Source organism: Homarus americanus, unplaced genomic scaffold, assembly GCF_018991925.1.
Source record: "Homarus americanus isolate GMGI-L3 unplaced genomic scaffold, GMGI_Hamer_2.0 scaffold57980, whole genome shotgun sequence".
Classification (NCBI taxonomy): Eukaryota; Metazoa; Arthropoda; class Malacostraca; order Decapoda; family Nephropidae; genus Homarus; species Homarus americanus.
The window spans coordinates 4231205-4250797 of NW_024716703.1; the positions used below are offsets into that span (position 1 = coordinate 4231205).

The following is a 19593-nucleotide window of genomic DNA, read 5'->3' on the forward strand; positions in this document are numbered from 1 at the left end:
ATGTATCTGGTTATGGTCTCTTGTGCAATTTTACCGCCATTTTAGTTGGCATCTACTTAATAAGAAGGAGTTACAGACAATTCCACATCTTCAGTACAGGCAAAAAGTACATGCCCTTGAAAATCCCGGGACCATGACGGACCACTAATACCCCCTGTCGCAACGAGTGTCATGGGAGGATGACAGTGAATACACGTGACCTCTGGTTGACCTCGCTGACCGCTCCCTAACTCTTGAGACCCAGTGACCTCACTCCAGAGGTCACAGGAGCACAATCATGGCCAAGACACTTCCGCCCACCGTCTTGGGTCAAGAACTGGGTCACTGTTGAATTATTCATCTCAAAGTTTTACCATTAGTTCCCATAGTTGTTTATTTATATATTTATACGTCGGGTTTATATGGGTCTTCAGTTGATACTTTTTATGGTAGTTTTTTATAATAATAATTCGAGTGTACTTTGATAAGTTTTGTATTTAGCTTTTCAACAGATAATGCCGAGCGACACACACGCGATTCCTTCCTGTTTCATCTCATGTATCTAACTTGAATATCTTGAGAAAACAAATAAAACCTCAAATTCTGACTGGAAGATTTTTTTTAACTTCAACATCCCAGCGAGCAGAAGGAACGGCATCCAGCAATTACTATCACATTTCTCTATTGAATTTTAATTAAACAACTGAGACCATTAGGCTACATTCAGATTTATATCGACTACCCTCATTATGGTGTTACACTCGGTACAGTTTATACATCTCGCATGTTTACATAAATCATACTCTTGGTGGTGGCGAAGGAAGTACTTGCTATCATCCAGGGCCCCCAGTTATGAATTCCTCTTAGTTAAAACCCCGGAATTTAGCTTCTAAGATAGGCAATACGTCTAGAGGGTGACGGTAATGCTATTTTACTAGACTGTATCGAGAAAACACACGCAACGCTAACTCTCTCACACACGTTGGTCTCTCGTCACTTGGGGCTGTCATGCTGCCTCACCTGTTAGTGCTTCAGATGATAGAGAGAACATGAGGAAGATTAAACAAGATTGAATAGATCCACATATGTTTATCGATTGGTATATAGATAGATAGACAGGGAAAGACAGATACTATACATTTATCGATTGGAAAATAGATAGACAGAGGAGCAAATAGATACATCTATCGATTGGCATATGTATAGATAAACAAGCAAATAGACAGGGAAAGACAGAGAGACAGATATAATTATATATTTCACTAAATCGATAGATCTGAATTACTAAGTACGTGGTGAGAAATGTGGTAAAGGCGGAGTTGTACACGACTGAAAAATATTCCCTTAAGTCGAGGATGGTTAGTGGTGTGATGTATAGGTTGAATCCAGTGACCTTACTAAGTATATTTAGGCGGATTTGACCCTCGGAGGAGTTGACCCTTGTGTGCGTGTGTAGGTGTGTGTGTGCGCAGGTCATGTGAGGGTGTGTTGGGCTTACCCCGGGTCACTGTGTGTGTGTATGTATTGTAACAGTTTTTATGGGTGTCTTTTGACTTGTTTATAACTGCTTTTCACACATGAGAATATGAATAAATTTATTATATTTGTGTTTTTATTGATTTTTTCTTCATAATTCTCACCGAAGGAAAGGAGATGGTGATTACGCTTATACCTGACTTATTTAACACACAGGTAGGGAACTTCACTAAATGGTGTCCCGTACTGCCTTTTACTACACACTTTTGTATATCAAACACCACAAAACTTTTCATAAGCATTAATTATATTTTTAGGAAATATTTATGGTATTATCAGGGTTTTTAGTCTCGTGGTAGATGTGGCATGGTTCTTGAGACTGTTCCAGCTTATGCGTGCAGGTTCGGGTATTTGGGTGAGTGTAATTCGAGCGTGTAGGAGTATTGATGCCATTATTTTATACTTTTTATTAAGTACATCAACGTGAGTCATGTTTTGTACTCACCAAGTTGAATATTCGTAAAAATAATAAATTTTTAAGATGATTGCAATTAACTTTGATATACAAGATTTGCTTCTATTTCAACACAACCTTGAGAGGGATGACAAATTGTGGGTTATTTAAGACACGTTTGTACCACAAGAAATGAGATGTCCTGACTCATGAGACAGTAAACATGTACAGGAATAGATGGGTCTTATGTCGGGGTAAAAGGCGCTGTGAACACAAGCCAGAGCGAGGTAGAGTATCTTACCAACAAGAGTGATCAGGCACGGCGTATTGTCTCTCCAGTTGTTTATAGAAACTATTATTATGGTATTTCATTCCACTGGGGGATGATGCGAGACAGCGGATGTTGTGACAGTAAGAGGCAGGTTGGGTGAGAAACTTATGACACGAGATGCTGTGATGTATGACGAGGCATTGGGTGAGATGATTGGGGTACGAGGAACACTGTGAGAACAACAGACGGGGAGAAATGTGCAGTGAACAGACGTCGGAACACTCGTCAGCCGTAGATCCAGTATATGTTCAAGACAGTTCCGGACGCCCGAAAGTCGAACTGAGAGAATTACCACGACGTTCTCCTTAAAGATCACTTGTTGTCCCACTGGCACTCGTTAATTATATTGTATGGTTGGTTAGGTGCGATTAGTCAATCTAAAATCGGGTTAGATCCTGATACTTTGGTTTTGTCAGGTTATCTTGAGAGGAACCTACCTGAGCCGCCGTCAGAGTCGAGAGCCGCTTGGTGGTGCAGCTTCTTGGACAGGTTGAGGACCTCTTGCTCCCGCAGCACCAGCAGGCGGTTCAAGAAGCTGTCGTGACCGCCTAGATTCATTCGGGTAGACATGTCTGTAACTCCTGGTGGGGGACGAACGCAACTAGCGCTGGTGAGTCTGGTGCCCGCCGCCACCACTCTCGTGACACACGCGTCTGTCGCAACTGGTGGTGGTGAACCCCGCTGTCCCGTACTGCTCCTCACTGTCACCCACGCCGCCGCCAGCTACTCAAGAGGTCACTTGCCAACTGTGCAAATCTGAGTACTTCGCTCTTCTTTCTCTCTATCGTCTTTCGCCACTACTATTCCATGAGTGGTACATATCATAACACGACAGTTAATTTTAGTGTTGTATACATACACTTACTGTGTTTGGATTTCTAACTAATAAGAACCACTTTTATTCTGCAGTACTGACGAAAACTTGTGCAACTTCAACAAAACTCATTGAAAGAAAACGTCTGCATAAGTGAGGTCACGAGGGGGGGTACATAATCTTACCACAGCCAATCAAATGCTTCATGTGACCTCACCAACCAATTGGTGATCCTCCCGGAGGCCTAATAATGAGGAAAGGGCTGACCCAGCTTTACCTCAGGTCACACCGTCCACCACCACCAAATGTTACCCTAATCGCCCTCTTGGAAGGACCGCACCGAGAGCTTCCATATTTGTTGTGGCTGGTCACTGGGTTTTAATCAATATTACCACTAGTGATAGTTAAGAGTGGTGGAATAACACGCCCGGACCGGAATTACTCACCCACCAAAACTTTTAAAAAACCCTGACACGCAGACGGCCCGACGCACGCGACACGTCGTTTAAAGCGAATTATTATGCAAACACACTCACAAATAGTGGGCAAACAACACATGATACAAGGATACAGAATTCATGAGAGCAAACACTAGGAATATCAGTTACACCACAGTCGTGTTGGTTTGGGTTTGATGGAAATTAAGGATTATTAGTGTGGGTAATGTTGTGTGTTATTGACGAGAATGTTTAGCTCATCGCCACACTTTAGCCAGACGGGTCTCTTTTTGTGTGTGTGTATTTGTAGTTTAGTTGGTATGTCTGGCCTCTCGTAAAAACTTTACTCATTCCTCCATCAACAAGTCTCTTGTACAAGGGTTTTGCATTTCAGGGAAAAATGCGACGTAGCAATATTGTTAATGTTACTGTAGTTCTGCGAAATGGTCACTGCATACTAAAAATCTTGTAAATAAAGGTGATCTAAAATATTCTCGATAAAATCAGTACTAACCTAACCTAACCAAACCAAAGACTCGGAATACGGCATAAAGGGTCACTTGCATTTTCAGTCTTAATCGAATGACTAGTCGTAAAATTGAACACACACACACACACAGGTATGTATTAGTACACTTATTTATACTGTATGTTAATACTTCATGTCTCTCCATCAAATTTTAACCTGAATTTTTACGAAGGAACAAGTATTGAGTTTCGTCTTGACTCGTGCAATTACTGTAGTATATTACTGAATGATTTAGTTTACTCATAAATTTCTGTATTTCCCTTTTTTTAATCCTTTGGCTGCCTACCATAAATTTCTTAATATTCGTTGGATTTATTTTGAAATATTCCCGTTACTCACGCCGACGATAAAGTAGATTGATGCGGTCAGTGCCGTCTGTATATCTACAATTTAATATCCAAGGAACGGAATTAGCTACTGTGTGTGTGTGTGTGTGTGTGTTATGTCCCTCTGATACTTTCTTAGTGGATAATATTCTGTAGCGGATGAAAATTACCCGTCATCGTAATTTTGTCTCCAGGAAAAAGTTCTGTTTGTAGGATCTACTTTGGTACCTTTGGACTTTTCGATACCCGCTCAGAATCACACCCTAAAAATCGAACCTTCCCTTTATATGAGATTCTGGACTATTACTCTGGGTATATAACAATGTACTATCGTTTTATGTTGTTTTTCGGATCGCAAAGACAGGAACTTTCGGGGGCCGTATATAAGGAGTAAAAAATATAAATACTTCACAATTAATGTACGATCTCTGGCCTTTAGTGTTTGTTTGAAGGGGGGGGGGTGAAGGGACTCCTCCACCTTACATTCTCAAGATGGAAAACTATCGCTGCTGGCTCCTCGGGGGCTGCATGGTCACAAAGGTAATTTGCCTTACCTGTCTTTAATTAAGGGTTTGTCTAGGTGACCAAGGTGAGTGATGTACGACTGGCCATATTGAAATGACTGAGGGCTTATTAAGTTTGTATTTTTAATTGTAAGATTCTCTGTACCTAATTGTTTGTCATGAAACTGTTTTCGAATCGGTGGACGAGGGGCACAATTATGGTGTGGTATATCTCGACTTTAGCAAAGCCTTCGACAGAGTCCCCCACGAAAGACTAATCAGAAAGGTAGAAGCACATGGCGTCAAAGGTAATATCCTTAAATTGATTAGGGCGTGGTTACAGGACAGGAAACAGCGAGTGAGCATTAACGGCACTAAATCCCATTGGAGCAACGTCACTAGTGGAGTTCCCCCAAGACTCAGTACTTGGACCATTATTATTTATTATATACATAAACGACATAGATATCGGCATAGACAGCAACGTAAGTAAATTTGCTGATGACACCAAAATAGGACGTGTTATTAAATCTGACGAGGACCCCACAAAAATACAGGAAGATCTAAACAAATTTTTCGAATGGTCTGAAAACTGGTAGATGAAATTCAACGTGGACAAATGTAAAGTATTCAGTATGGGAGATGTAAACAGGGAAACCAGTTACCAGATGAACAACGATGCCATTGAGAAATACGACTGCGAGAGATTTAGGAGTAATGATAAGTTGGAACCTTAAGCCAAGTAAACAGTGTGTATTTGCTCGAAACAAGGCTAATAAAGTACTTGGGTTCATACAAAGGAGTGTTAGTTACAAGACTAGCGAGGTCATCCTAAAACTATATCTTGCGCCTGTGAGACCTCACTTGGATTACGCAGTTCAATTCTGGTCACCTTATTACAGAATGGATATACTGTAGAATCCTTGGAAAGAATTCAGAGGAGAATGACAAGGCTAATCTCGGGCATTAGGAACCTTGAGTACAGAGACAGGTTAAAGCATCTTAATTTGCACTCCCTCGAGAGACGTAGGCGATATGATAGAGGTGTATAAATGGAAGTCAGGGCTGAACAAAGGGGACATTACAAAGGTACTCAAACTATCCAACCAGGAGCGAACTCGTAACAATGGTTTTAAATTAGACAAATTTAGATTTAGGCGCGAAATAGGTAAACACTGGTTTGGTAACATTGTAGTGGATGAATGGAACAAGTTACCAAATATCATTAACTCGAATACGCTGGATAGCTTCAAACATAGGTTGGATGCTCATATGAGCAATAGGGGTTGGGTGTAAATGGGACTGCCCAGTATGAGCCAATAGGCCCGCTGCAGTTTCCTCCATTCTTATGCTCTTATGTATACCTCTTTCGACGTCAATATATATAGAGAGAGAGAGAGAGAGAGAGAGAGAGAGAGAGAGAGAGTTTTTCTGTGTATGTGTTTACATTATTTTGACACCGCCACTTACGCCATTGTACATAATCACAGAATATTGACTTCATACCATCTCCCAATGAGTTTCCTTTTAGTATCGCGAACCGTGGTCAGGAAGTCGCACAAAAAGTTGTTTAATAGCGCAAATTACATTTTATATATAAATATAAACCCATTGAGAATACAACCAGATCCATAGTTAATTTTTATGTTATGTTTACCCCATGTTTATTCTTTATTGTACTGAAAGCTTTTATCACGTTTGTTTATTGTATATTTTCAACCTTTTGGCTGCCATGTTCTCTCTGTTAACCGTTAATTATTATTTATTATTATTATAGCTGCTTGCCTTTATATTAGCCATTTTCCAATTTACTCGCTACTCTTTTAATCATTACTTTTTGCATAGTTAAAACGCCAAAAACTACAGTACAGTACATGCTAATTTATTTATCATTTTATTAACTAGAAATAAAGGCTGAACGTAATGATGTTAACATATCGTGAGCACTAGATCGTCAATATCGTTACTTTTATTGATCGTATTCGTCATTTTAAACTTTGCGTATATATGTATGTATGTAAGGTTGTGTTCCTAGGTTATTCAGAGTTGCTGGTGTCCATCTCGGTCCAGAATCGAGAGATTTCGTATAGGACATAATTACCACTTACTGTAGATACCACAGAAAGTTCAAGATGTCCAGGGAACGTTTGCTCTCCTCGCCTTCCCTGCTCTACATCCCCCCTCCCCCAGCTGATATCCTCCACCACTGCAAATTGTTAGGTCAGGAATGATTATGGAAAGGCGGTGACCAGTGTAAACGCGAGTGAAGTGCAGCTGGCAGGTGTGCCTTAGTGTGCATTTTATACCTGCAACCAAATAATATTAGGTGTGTGGTGGAGTGTTAGAGGGGAGGGGGTGGTGTTACTAGCTCCCCGTGTGGCGTGTTACTTGAGCATTAATATTAACACTATGGCAACACCGACACTCCCTCACAATCAGTCTCTAACACTTAAATCGAATTATCGGCCACTTCAGTGATAAATTTGAGCGCCCGTCCGTCAAAATCCTTGGGCAAGTGTTATTTCTAGATGTAATCAGTATTAATAACGACATATATAGCAAAGCGTATTCAAAGAAGGAGAGGGGAGCATATCATAGCTTATGCTTTTCACAAGTTATTTGCCGTTCTTGATATAAGATGATTATGGTAGGAGGTATTTCAGTTTCCAAATTTCATTATCTTTCGAGTTTGCAGATCAACAGTGTGTGCTTATTAGAGTTGTAAACTTGTAACCCATAATGTGAACATTTTAATTACTGTACACGAAAAATATTTACCGGACTCTTATCGATTTAAGCTGACAAACAACAGAAGACGACATATTTGATAAACCAATAAACACTGGGTGAAGACGTGTAAATATATCTAATATAATTACAGTATGCGCTTAAATCCATGCGTAACCATTCGCGTCATCTTATTGGCTAGTTTTAAGCGTTGGTGATTGGCTAAGATATCCCTGACTCCGTTATTTGGCGTGAGTATTGTTATCTTATTTTAAGTTGTAGGAATATTTGTATTGAATAAACAGCTTTATTTGATATTTACATTTATAACAAGAACTTGATCACCGGAAGAATCTCTACCCCAGCTTATTTCACCTAAGGATTAATAACACCTTAACATTTATCTGGAGGGGATCTGGTTAGGTTAGGTTATCATTAGGATGGTTAATCTTCAGGTGAAATAAGCTGGGGTGGCTATTCTTCAGGTGACCCCAATATACTTGTGTATATCTCGTACGAAAATGAGGTACAGTATATTTATATAGTATGTGAGTTCGTTTACGTGCGTCAGTGTGAATTATAGCTTGGCGCGTATTTGTGGTTTCAATTTGTGAATAAGCGTATGCGTGTACAGTGCTCGTGTGATAATATGATGTACAGGTTATTTCATCTTACGTGTCCTCACAAGTATGTGTATATATTTGTGTCGTGTGGGTAATCCATGACGTGAGCGTAATTTGGTTAATGTTGCCCTCATGGCAGTACAGGTTGGCGTGAGTGAGAGCAATGTTAATGTTTGACTGCCACATACTGTAGATGTACTTTTTATGGCTGCTATTGCTTACTGCCCCGTTATTGTTGTTGAATATGCTGTAGTGGAAAGGGTTATGTAGTATACTTTCACCCGGGCTTGTACTATGTCCTTAATGATCCGGAGCATTTTAGTGAAATGTTAGTTACAGGGGTTATAAATATAAGCAGTAATTATTACAGCTGAAATTAATGTCAAAGAAGGTAGTAACTGAGCTGAAGGAAGATGTGCAGGCTGACGGATAGTGATTTAGGAAATTAATACTGTACTTAGACTTGTAAAGGAACTAAAATGAAGGGAATGATAGCAGATATAAAGGGAAATTACTATACTGGCTAGACCCACGAGGCTAGAATAGATTATCGAGGGAGACACATCAGAAGTGTAGAAAGAATATACGAGGTGGGAATACGTAATAACGGGGATATATAAAGAAGGGGAGGAAGAGAGATGCAGGGAAGAAGGAAGAACTTATTTCTGTTTAACGTGGGGAGTACGTGCAATGATGAAAGCTTCAGGAAGGAAAATTAAAAGGATAGGATAACATGAATAAGCTGCATTTTTTGGACATTCAAATTAACAAGATATAAAAATTGCCATTGATTCTAGATCAGTAAAAGTCATCAAGAGTGTTTTTTAGCATGAATTTGAATTTTATTTTGAAAAGTGAAATCTTTTTAAGGCCTGCAAACCAAAAGTGTTGGTCAACATTTTGCTAAATAAGAAGCAGGGGTGGATCCAGGAATATCAAAAGGGGGAGGGGGTCCAAGAAGTTGTGGGTGGTGGAATTTTAGGTTCAGTAGAAACATTCTTAAATAACTTTGGTCACCTAAATTAGTTTCAGTTGTCACTAGGTTATTGAAGTTGTTTATGAAAAAGTAGATACTATGTCAGGTCAGGGATCTTCATCATTTTTTAAATACCTGTAAAGTAATTGAATTTGCAAACACAGTATATATTATGTTCATGTTTAATATGGGTCAAATGTGATAAACTATGTAGCCAAAGAATTTCTAACTGAAAGTTCATAAAAACACAACTATTTTTACTGACAATTATTAAGCTCATGTTGACACTGCTACACCTTGATGAATATCATGAAGCTACTGAATAAAAAATTATGTACTGTATATGATTCCAAAAAATAATTCAAAATAAATATGGTTCCCCAAACGATACTTTAAGTACTGTACACAATTTCTAACAAGCCATACATCAAGGAAGCCAAGTTAAATTGCAACATTTACGAGAATAAATATGGCTGTCACTCGTCAAAAAGGGATTAGGTAGGTCAACATATCCCAGCCAAATAAGAATATACATGTACCCAGTATGGTATCAGGTTTCAGCATTGGAAGTAATACTTTAGCAATATTAAGTGATTTTCAGGGTTGCCTAATCTACCCTAAACAATAGTCAACATTGATACTAGTTGAGGCAACATGAATGCTTAGGAAGGCATTTAAAAAAAGATGATATAAAACACCTATACTGGAAACATTTTACCTTATTTACCAAATCGCCACCCGCTAGAGGTGGCAATGCTGAGGGAAGGAGGCCTGTGCAGGATATCTCCACTGTTTTTGATAATTGTCAAGGGCTATTTTGAAGCCCAGTACTGTTTTGTAATTCCACAGCTTGGGCTGGGAGACCATTCCATAGGTCTGCCACCCTCTGTGTGAGGAAGTACAGTATTTCCTAATGTTCGTTCTGCATGGTAACTTAATAATAACTATAAGAATGATAATGTTTATTCAGTAAAATTATCATACAGGTTTGCAATAGATAGGCATTTTATAAACTATGTAGATACAGTATACAGTTCAGCATGAATATACTATAGACAATGTACTGTAGGTAAACTGTCCCTGTAGGCCATGGGAGTTCATACAGTTTCCTGTGTGCCTAGACAGTGTAGGTAAACAACAATGGTTAACAGTAAGGCAATTTGACCAAGGATAGCCGACAAAGCTGTAAGGTACTTGTAGTTTTTTATTTACAGTACAGTACTTATTTCTGCTTCCAAAGTAAAGTGCCCAGGAAAAGGAAAAATGATATCTACTGGATAATTCTAAACTGGTTATGATATACAGTACTGTATGTTTGTGTTTTGCAAGCTGTTCTCTTTTAATTAACTTCCTGGTCGTTTGGATAATAGCTTATGATAATAACAGGGTTAAAAATATCAGTCGGGCTGCTTGGAAGGTAGGAAGCTACACGTTATAAACCAAATCAAGCACCAATAGACCCAAACAGGGATTTTTAATGACTTTACTTGGGGAAGCAAAGGTGGTCAGAGCACCATAACAAATGAAGAAACAACAGTATTATTATTCCTGGGTTATTCAATGTTTTTTCTGGAACTCTGGATATATGACAAAGGGTTTCAAAGAGTAATTTTTATTTAACTACTGTATTGGATTTTTTTAGTTACACCTGTACTTAAGAATACTGTATGTAGAAGAGGATGAATACTGCAAAAGCAGGTACAAGAGGGAAGCAAAAGATAAGAATAAAAAACCCCAGAGAAGTGGATTAGTTAGATTAAACTAAAAAAGGTGACAAATCACTAAGAAAAGCACCATATAAAATGTAACAAAAGAAGAACCATAAAAGGGAAATGTGGTTCAATGATTATATATTTTGACTTTTTATACTCAGTACTACAGTAGTTTATAACAACCCCCGAGACATGTACAGTACAGTATTTTATAGTCAAGTTATGGTAACAAAGCTTTGACTGGTTTCATCTGAGGACCATTAATGCATTCCATGTTAATAAAGCTTGCAGTGGTTTCATCAGAAGTTGACTTATGAATTCGAAGTTAATCATTCTTGCAATGGTTTCATATAAAGTTTACTTGGAGAATGTCAGCCAAGTGCTGGGGTTGGAAATGAGGATCTTGTCTATAGCTTCTTGACTCAGTCCACGGTCCAACATTTTGGGAACAACATTTTTCAGAATGTGACCGTAGCCATGACCGCCATAAGCTTTCTGGAAACGAAAAACAATAATTTAGTTCAAAATTATTACTTAAATCTGCAATTAAGGTTATCAAGAGGGGAGAAAAAAGTAATGTATTTTTTCATCACTGTAAATGGTGAAGTAATACTGTACAGTGTTTACAAATTAAATAATTTTTTTTTTAAACTTAATACTGTATTGTAACCACAAAAATATTATACATACAGCACACTTCACATATCTACTAACACAAGAAAAATCTGTACTTGAGAGTTGTTCATCAAGTAAAATAAAACCGTAATTTTTTAACAATAATGTTATCAAGTTACAACACGTATTAATTTTTATACTGGGTCAGATCATTCATGGACACCCTGTATCACCATATTATTTATGCCAAAAGCTTTACTTAAAACAATTGGTATTTTTGTACTCCACTTCAATGACTTTTCAGTGATGAGTGCTCTTACTTATGTGCTCTTAATAATTCAATAGAGCTTAGAAGTTCATCAAGGAGAGACTAGCGATATACTTCAACAGAAACTCAACTTACACAAAAATTTTGTACCGGTAGTGGGTTAAGACAAGTCATCTATTAATATATATCCCATACATCAGAAAAACTCGCTCTTAATCGATATGTCTTCTACATCTCGTTGCCACCGAAATGAATGACTCTTTAACTCGGTACACAAGTGTAAAATTAAGAATTACTCAGGTCAATAGTGTTAAGAATCCACTGTTGTGAATGAGATTTTTCTCTTCAAGTATAAATTCTAAGAGCAAAGAAAATGGGTATAAAATTATTTACTAACCAGACGATGCACGGTGTGGATGTCGTGGGCCACGAGAATTTTATCGCCAAAACCATTATCAACCAAGTGCTTGATGCGTGCAATTCGCTGGGCATCAGACGGCATGTCCACTGATCTATCAAGTTGATAATGAGAAATTTCTATGCCAAACAAATCATATTCACAGTACGACCCAAGGGAAGCATATTCCACCAAAGCATCCAACTTGTGAATAGTCCCTGGAATGATAAATAAATATATAAATACATTGTAAAGGCACAGTATAAACTAATTCATTAGAAGTATGAGGCATACAAAAATATTATACATATCTTATGTGGAGATAAATATGTAATACTGTAGTGACAAAATTATAAGATAGAAATCAAAACCACCACACTTTTGGGGGGGGGGGCTACTATTAAAGGACAGACAGGTAATTTTATTTTATTTTATTTATTTACCTCAAGTAAAAGATTATTAAACAGTATTTTGGAGTTATATTTTTTTTATTTAATGCCAGAGTACTGTACTGTCGTGCTTTTTAAGAATTTTTTATATTTGATATAATTTCTTCTAACTTTTACAGCATAAAATAAGGAATCCATACATATTTAATTTAAAATTTTCTTCTGCTGTCAGTGATGTTTTTAAGAAATATTAATGACAAATATGAAGATTTGATGATTTTGCACTGATAAAAAAGTGCCTGTCCTGTAGTTGAAAAGGACCAGTTACCATATCTTATTTTACTGGAGAATTGACACTCCTTGGGAATGTAGCTTGGATGAAAAACATGTCCAAAGAGTGGAGACAGCACCTCTCACTTATGCTGAAAGATTTTGCCTTAAAAACTCAACCCTGACATGAGCATATATATTGTACAATCCGTTTCACAAGTGCATTTACAGGGGCTCATCAGGTTTTGTGCAGGGTGGCAGAGCTGTATTTCCTTATATTCGACAGAAGGAAACTTGCAACAGTAAACATACTATGGAATAAAATTAAAACCGTATTAAAACAATAGTCTCACAGATAATGATTTGTGGAATGTTTACCGTATATGATGAGCCCCTATAAACACACTTGTGAAGGCGATTGTACATGTTTTCATTAATTACATAACTACTCATATTAATGTTTTAGTAACAAAATTTATACGTTTTTTTCCAGAGGGTTATTAGAAGACCAGATGTCATACTGCCTACATTCTCCATATGATCTGAAGCTCGCTCAACATGGAATAAGTTGTTCTTCTAGAGTGCAGACCTCATGTTGGACTGGGTCTGGCTGTATGTACACTACTGTATTAAAAGGTGGGTTTTCTATCATTAAATTTATATTCACATTATATACTTATAACCAAGATTTTTTTGAGGTACAGTTTCTAAGAATACATACATATAGTTACTGTACTGTGTCTAAAAATTCAGTCACTAAACAATCACATTCCAACCAAATTAAAGATGTTACTGACTATCAAGGTGACCCATCACCATCTTCTTAGCATCGCCACCTGCTTCCGTGTAGATCCTGAAAATTTCTTCAGGAGCATTATAGTGCCGTCCTGGGTGAAACATTACAGGACATCCTGTACATTCCTGTGTTTCTCCCGCTGCCTGGATAGTTTTCCGTTCAAAGTCTGAAATTAATATACAAATATAATGTTTAATGTACTGTATATTGTACCTATATTACAGTACAGTACATATACCTGTACACTGTATTGGGTCAGAGCTGTTACTTTCTCTCGAATCACAAGTGAGCAAAAATATTAGTAAAGAAACAGAATTAAAAATTATACACAGGAGTGGCTCAAAACTTTGTTAATTTATATTACTGTATACGGTAGGTACGATATGTGTGACAGCGGATAACTCCTCAGCCACCAAAGGTTAATAAATTATGCAAATGAGGATGACTCCATATACGGTACACCTATCGTCATAAACTGGCCCTGGTAATTCAGAAAAAAATATACAGTAATAGAGCTCCTAGTTATATATATATATATATATATATATATATATATATATATATATATATATATATATATATATATATATAGGTAGAAGTAAAATAGACAAGACCAGTATACAGTACCCTATTGGCTGTACCTACCGTATAATGGCCATGAGCAACCAATTTCCCCAATGATACCGCACTTAATATCTGGGGTGTCTCCGCATCCAAGAGTCAACTCTGGTGTCATGGAATTTACCATTGCTTCCACTGATAACCCTAGGGTCTCTCTTGTCTGAGTGTCCTTCACATAGTAACCTGAAAAACAAATAATATTTTAGTGTTTACAGCACGTTATCAGTTTTTAATTAAATAAAAGGGAATGCTGTGTCTATAAAAGAAGTTAACACTGTAATGTTAAGTGGAATGAACAGTTATTGAAGTGCCTAAAGAGAGACAGTAATGTAGTTTGATATAATTTCCAAATTCATTAATATTAATATTTATATATTAATCATGAGTAAGTACAGTACTCGGCTACTATAACTGCTATGGATACAGATAATTACTGGGTCAAGGTGGTCAAGTTCATCATATAAAATATAGTGAACTGAACCTAGCTCTGGGGGTGAACCACAGCAGAGTGTTTGATTGAACTTAGATTTTTTCATTACTGTACAAAACTTCTTTAATTATGACTTTAATAAATAATATTTACAACTCAAACAAGATAGTGATTAGATATAGAAAACTGTAGTCCAAGTACTGTACAGTACTGTAATAACTGCAAAGCATTATTTTGAATTCTTCTATATCTGTTTTCAGTACAGTACAGGTACTTGGTTAAACACTTGTTCATCATTAGTTTTACAAAGAGCTCAATGGGTCTCATAATTGTCATACTCACTGTCCAATTCTCTTTTATTCAACTGAAATGGTAAATATGCTTTAACATTTTTAAACACCCATTCCTGCTATAATACAATGGCTAAAATTAAGAGCAAACACTGTACCTGGGCCATTTTTTTTCAATCACGCCATTATTACACCTACTGTTAGTGACAACAAATAGCCCTTAAGTTAAAAATAACTGCTAGTACATCACTTGGTTAAGGTTTGTGGGCAATTTGTATAATATCATAGATTGTACAGACACTCCCCGGTTTATGGATAGGTTCCGTTCCTGGACCCTTTCTGCAAGCCAAATTTTCTGTAAACCGAAAATGACCCTTCCATAAGGTAAACATGTATAGTATCCTATACTTAATCACAGATGACATCTCACAAGGGTATGCGCTCGGCCACCTTATGCATAATCTTCCACAAATAGGGTTGTTACACCGTACTAGTTATCTTCTGTATATTAACAGAAACTGTTGCGCAATCTGAAAATTTTTATAATGGGACTAATAGAAGGCATTCTGTATCCTTGAATTCCTGTAAACCGAGTGTTGTGTAACCAGGGGAGTGTTTGTATGTATAAAATATTCGGAAATATTATTGCTAAGCTATAGACTTACTTATCCTCTTCACTGGTCAGGTTACTAGCTGCTTGTAAGAAAGAAAATATTACTGTAGTATATTAATATAATTATGTAATTTGAATGACAGAAGTCCTCAATTCACAATGTTAAACTTAAAGTACAGGTAAATGAGGAATTATATGGATCTATTTTCATTCCTCAAGTTTTCTGGTGATGTACTACATTAGCTTATTTAATTTACACTTTTATTACAATTATCATTATGAAGTTTTGAGGACATGTTCCACCACATTTACAGTGTATATGAGTGAATGGGTCTAAAGAACGTATAATTTCTTCATAAATGAATGAAATGTTGAACTTACCTGTTCCTGCAATAATATTAACTCCATGCTTGAGACTTATTTCACGCATGAAGGAGACATTTCTGTTTAGGCCTTCATTGCTGTTCTCAACAATGGTGCCACCACCTAGTTTTTTGAACTCTTCTATGTCATTCATCACTGCTGCTTTAACTTGAGGTCCAGTGAACTTCAAATTTGGTTTGTGAGAGTACCTAGGGAGTACATAACAAGTTGACCAGGATGATGTGCAAGGCTTTTTAATCTCTATTATTAAGTAAAAGAACTACGGTAACATTTTGTAATCCAAATTTAAAGCCTGATTATGTACTCCACTTAAGGGCTATATTCCACTAATCATGTGAATCCATGTAGAGAGCAAAAAAAAAAAGTACAAATAAAAATACTGCTGATTTGCATAAATAATATGAAGAAAAGAAGACATACGGATTTTGTCTGATCCATCCTATGTTTTCTAGAGAAAACTCTGCATTCACCATGTGCTTATCCTCTGCCTTTGGTGGGACGTACGTAAAGTCAAACTCCATGCAGAGATGCTCATGGGTAAAGGTCCTCCCCAAGGAGCTGGGTTCCACCCAGCCACACACTGAAAAATAAACAAACTAAAATCAACCATTTCAAACACAACAGAAGCTTAACCAGCTGCAGTGCTATACAGTACTGTACATGATATAGTGCATACAGAAATTAAAGTCTTTAGTAATACAGTCCTGTACTGTACAGTACAGTACAGTATAGTTAAAAAAAATGAAACTGTTGTACATGTACTTGAGAAGATTCATGCATTCCACTGATGGCCCCATTTTGTGTGTGTGATGTTCAATAGGCATAGTGGCACAATTTAACATTAAAATACAACTTGTTCTTTTTATCAAATAGCCAAAAAAATTTGTATTAAACTTAATGGAAGTTCGTTATTACAGGGTACAATTTGCCCTGTTCATTTAAGATGCCATATAATATATTGTATATTTAGTGTCTGACAAGGTAAAGCACTTGTAAGTTTAAGAATTATCAGGAGTGGCACTTGATGACACTACCGTCTGAGTAGAGAAGAGGCTATTGAGCTGGAGTCACAGGCGTGAGCCTCTTCCAGAAGATCATTGTGAGTATCTGTGAGTAATGACTAGGATCCAAGCAATTCAGATGATAACAGTAATGGTGGCTAGGTTATTATGTTAACCAGTAATATTTGTACTTTAACAATATGCCCCCTACAAAAATTTTAAAGAAAATATATATTTTTTCTCAATTAAACTAACCTATGAGGGTTAGTTTTTGAAGTAGCCAAACCTATCCTAGGTTAGATTATCTTTTATTAGGTTGTTTGAAGACATAACTAGTACCTGTATAAGTACTGTGATGATTTAAAAACAATTGTAGTGGTGGACTGGAAAAGTGCAATACAATTTGAAAACCAAAGCACCTGTAAACAAGAAACTTTTGGTAAATTATAGTTCAAGGTCCTTGAATATACACAATACAATACTGTACTCTAATTAATGGACCCCGTTTTGAAACTGTGAATAATAATTACAGTATTATATTTAAAAACTATTATAAGGCACAGCATCTGCATTTTCAGCAGATAAACAAAAACCATTTGAATAAGATTTTAGAATAAAGTACAGTATATGAACCACTGAATGACATGCAATATAGGTACTCAACCCTGGCAAAGCTCAGAGATTAAAATAAAACGGCTTTTCAATGGTACTGTAGTGGAATTCTCCCCTACAAACGCTGTTTGTCGCTGCCTAGCCGACCCCACCAATTCCCCAGTGTATGCCTCGTGGTCTAGGTCAACCAGAGCCGCCATACACCAAGGAGCGGGGGTCAACTGCTAAACCACGCCTACCCCTGCTATTTAAGACCTGACCTCGAGGTGATCTCTCTCCTTCTACCTACACCAACCAGCCAGCAACACCTCCGCCTGCCTGGCGGTCCTCTCTCCAGCTGGCGAGCATGGCGACCCACAAGCTGTCCTTCTCTGAGCGTCCTCACCAACCAGCTCTCTCTACATCACGCTTGTAACCATGCTGCCTTCCCAGCACCAAGCTGCATTGTACATCCAATACAACATGTATATAGAGAGCACATTGTGAGTTTCCTTTCTCCATTCCATCCTGAGTGTGAACACCAAACATCTCATACCCCACAGTACTGTAGTTTGTATCAATTAAGCACTTCAAAGATGGTTAAATGAAAGCAAGAGAAGACAGTGATAGTGATGCTGCATTGCTCTATGAATTGTCTAATGAAAAAGACTATTTTAAGTACCGCAATCTATTTTGGATAGTACAGTACATACCTGTATTATCATTTGATTTGGCACTTCAATCTTGCGTGTTAACACCCAGACTATATGTTTCAGAGGTTTTTGTATTTTAATTGGCTTTTTACCCAAATAATAGCAATTTTTATAACAGTATTTTGTATCTGTTGTAGTTTTCTACCCCGTATAATTATATTCCCAACTAGTAACCATTGTTTATTTCTAACTCGTGTTCAGTGACTTTTTTATTTTTACATTTTATGGCAAATTATAGTATATAAATAGTAGAGTATTATTACTGGAACGAATTATGAGCCATTCTAGAGATGTACTGCAACTTTTTACTTGGACAAAAACCTCAAATATCTACATTAGGTGCGCGAGAGCGGTAAAACAATATAAAATGTATTGTCTATCTATGAACAAACGTCATACTACCATTCTAGTACAGTACATGCTAATTTTGATGTCCTACCTGTTTGTACTTTACCCTTCATCGTCTTTTGAACTATGGTGTGTAGTCTTGGGAACTTGAATTGCGAGTTATTTCTGTGTTCGTTATGTGTCAACTTGATATAAAGCGTACGGGAACCAAGATCTTCAGAACCGATACTCCAGTAGATGAGCAGAGGTCATCCGTCTCAGTTCTTCAAGGTTCTGTGACTGTGGGGCTTGTCCGCGTAGATACAGGGCCAACAAGCTCGACGACTACCTGTATGAATAACATTACTCCCTTCCTGCTGAGTCAGGATGATTTGTACTGATTTCCTGAGCAGCATTTGCAGTAGCAGGGCAAGCTTTGGTGGCTGACGTACGATGTTTTGGCCTCTTGGACGATCGGTCACTTCTCTGATATGCGCTGTTGGCAAGTGCTTGGTATGTGCTGGCTTTAGAATGTATCTGTGCCTGCGACAGTGTTGATAAATATTTATTTAGTTTATATAATACTGTAATGATAACTGGACAAAAAAAAAGCTAAAATATTGTTCATATTATATGTCGGTACTTAGATTAATAGGAGGATCAATGTCGAAGGGATAAAGATGTTCTAATTGGTTTATTTTTTAAGGTCATTATACCCCAAGTGCTATTTGAATGATATATCGTATACCGTATGCTGTACACCCACTAAAAAATATTCGGCACCCGTGTCATATTGTATGACGCCGTAAGGGTGCCGAATAATTTTTTAGTGGGTGTACATGATACCTGTACACACACACATGTATACATGCACGAGACATACATGTACACCCACTAAAAAATATTCGGCACCCGTGTCATATTGTATGACGCCGTAAGGGTGCCGAATAATTTTTTTGTGGGTGTACATGATACCTGTACACACACACATGTATACATGC

General features: G+C 37.3%; 2 protein-coding genes across 2 annotated transcripts in view; both read right to left on the reverse strand.

Annotated features, from left to right (window-relative positions):
• The window catches only part of LOC121858259, a 21183-nt gene extending 18216 nt beyond the window's left edge, over positions 1 to 2967 (reverse strand). Inside the window, exon 1 of the mRNA XM_042354563.1 lies at positions 2678 to 2967. Within this exon, the coding sequence (XP_042210497.1) occupies positions 2678 to 2810 (133 nt within the window). The 5' untranslated portion in view covers positions 2811 to 2967. The remainder of the gene's footprint in view (positions 1 to 2677) is intronic.
• Positions 2968 to 10122: 7155 nt separating this feature from the next.
• LOC121858260 (phosphotriesterase-related protein-like) lies at positions 10123 to 19050 on the reverse strand. The gene is made up of 7 exons (XM_042354565.1): positions 18705 to 19050; positions 16381 to 16540; positions 15958 to 16148; positions 14268 to 14426; positions 13624 to 13788; positions 12168 to 12385; positions 10123 to 11382 (listed from the first exon to the last, which is right to left on the reverse strand). The coding sequence occupies exons 1-7, from the start codon at positions 18724 to 18726 to the stop codon at positions 11245 to 11247; spliced, it is 1053 nt and encodes a 350-aa protein (XP_042210499.1). The 5' UTR covers positions 18727 to 19050; the 3' UTR covers positions 10123 to 11244.
• Between the last annotated feature and the right edge of the window lie 543 nt (positions 19051 to 19593).

Coding starts and splice junctions, on each gene's coding strand:
- LOC121858260 (XM_042354565.1), bottom strand. CDS start 18,726: ATGAAGGGTAAAGTACAAACAG. Junction 13,789..14,267: donor TTGCTCATGGCCATTATACG/GTAGGTACAGCC, acceptor TATTAATTTCAG/ACTTTGAACGGAAAACTATC. Junction 12,386..13,623: donor GGTGATGGGTCACCTTGATA/GTCAGTAACATC, acceptor TTATCATTCCAG/GGACTATTCACAAGTTGGAT.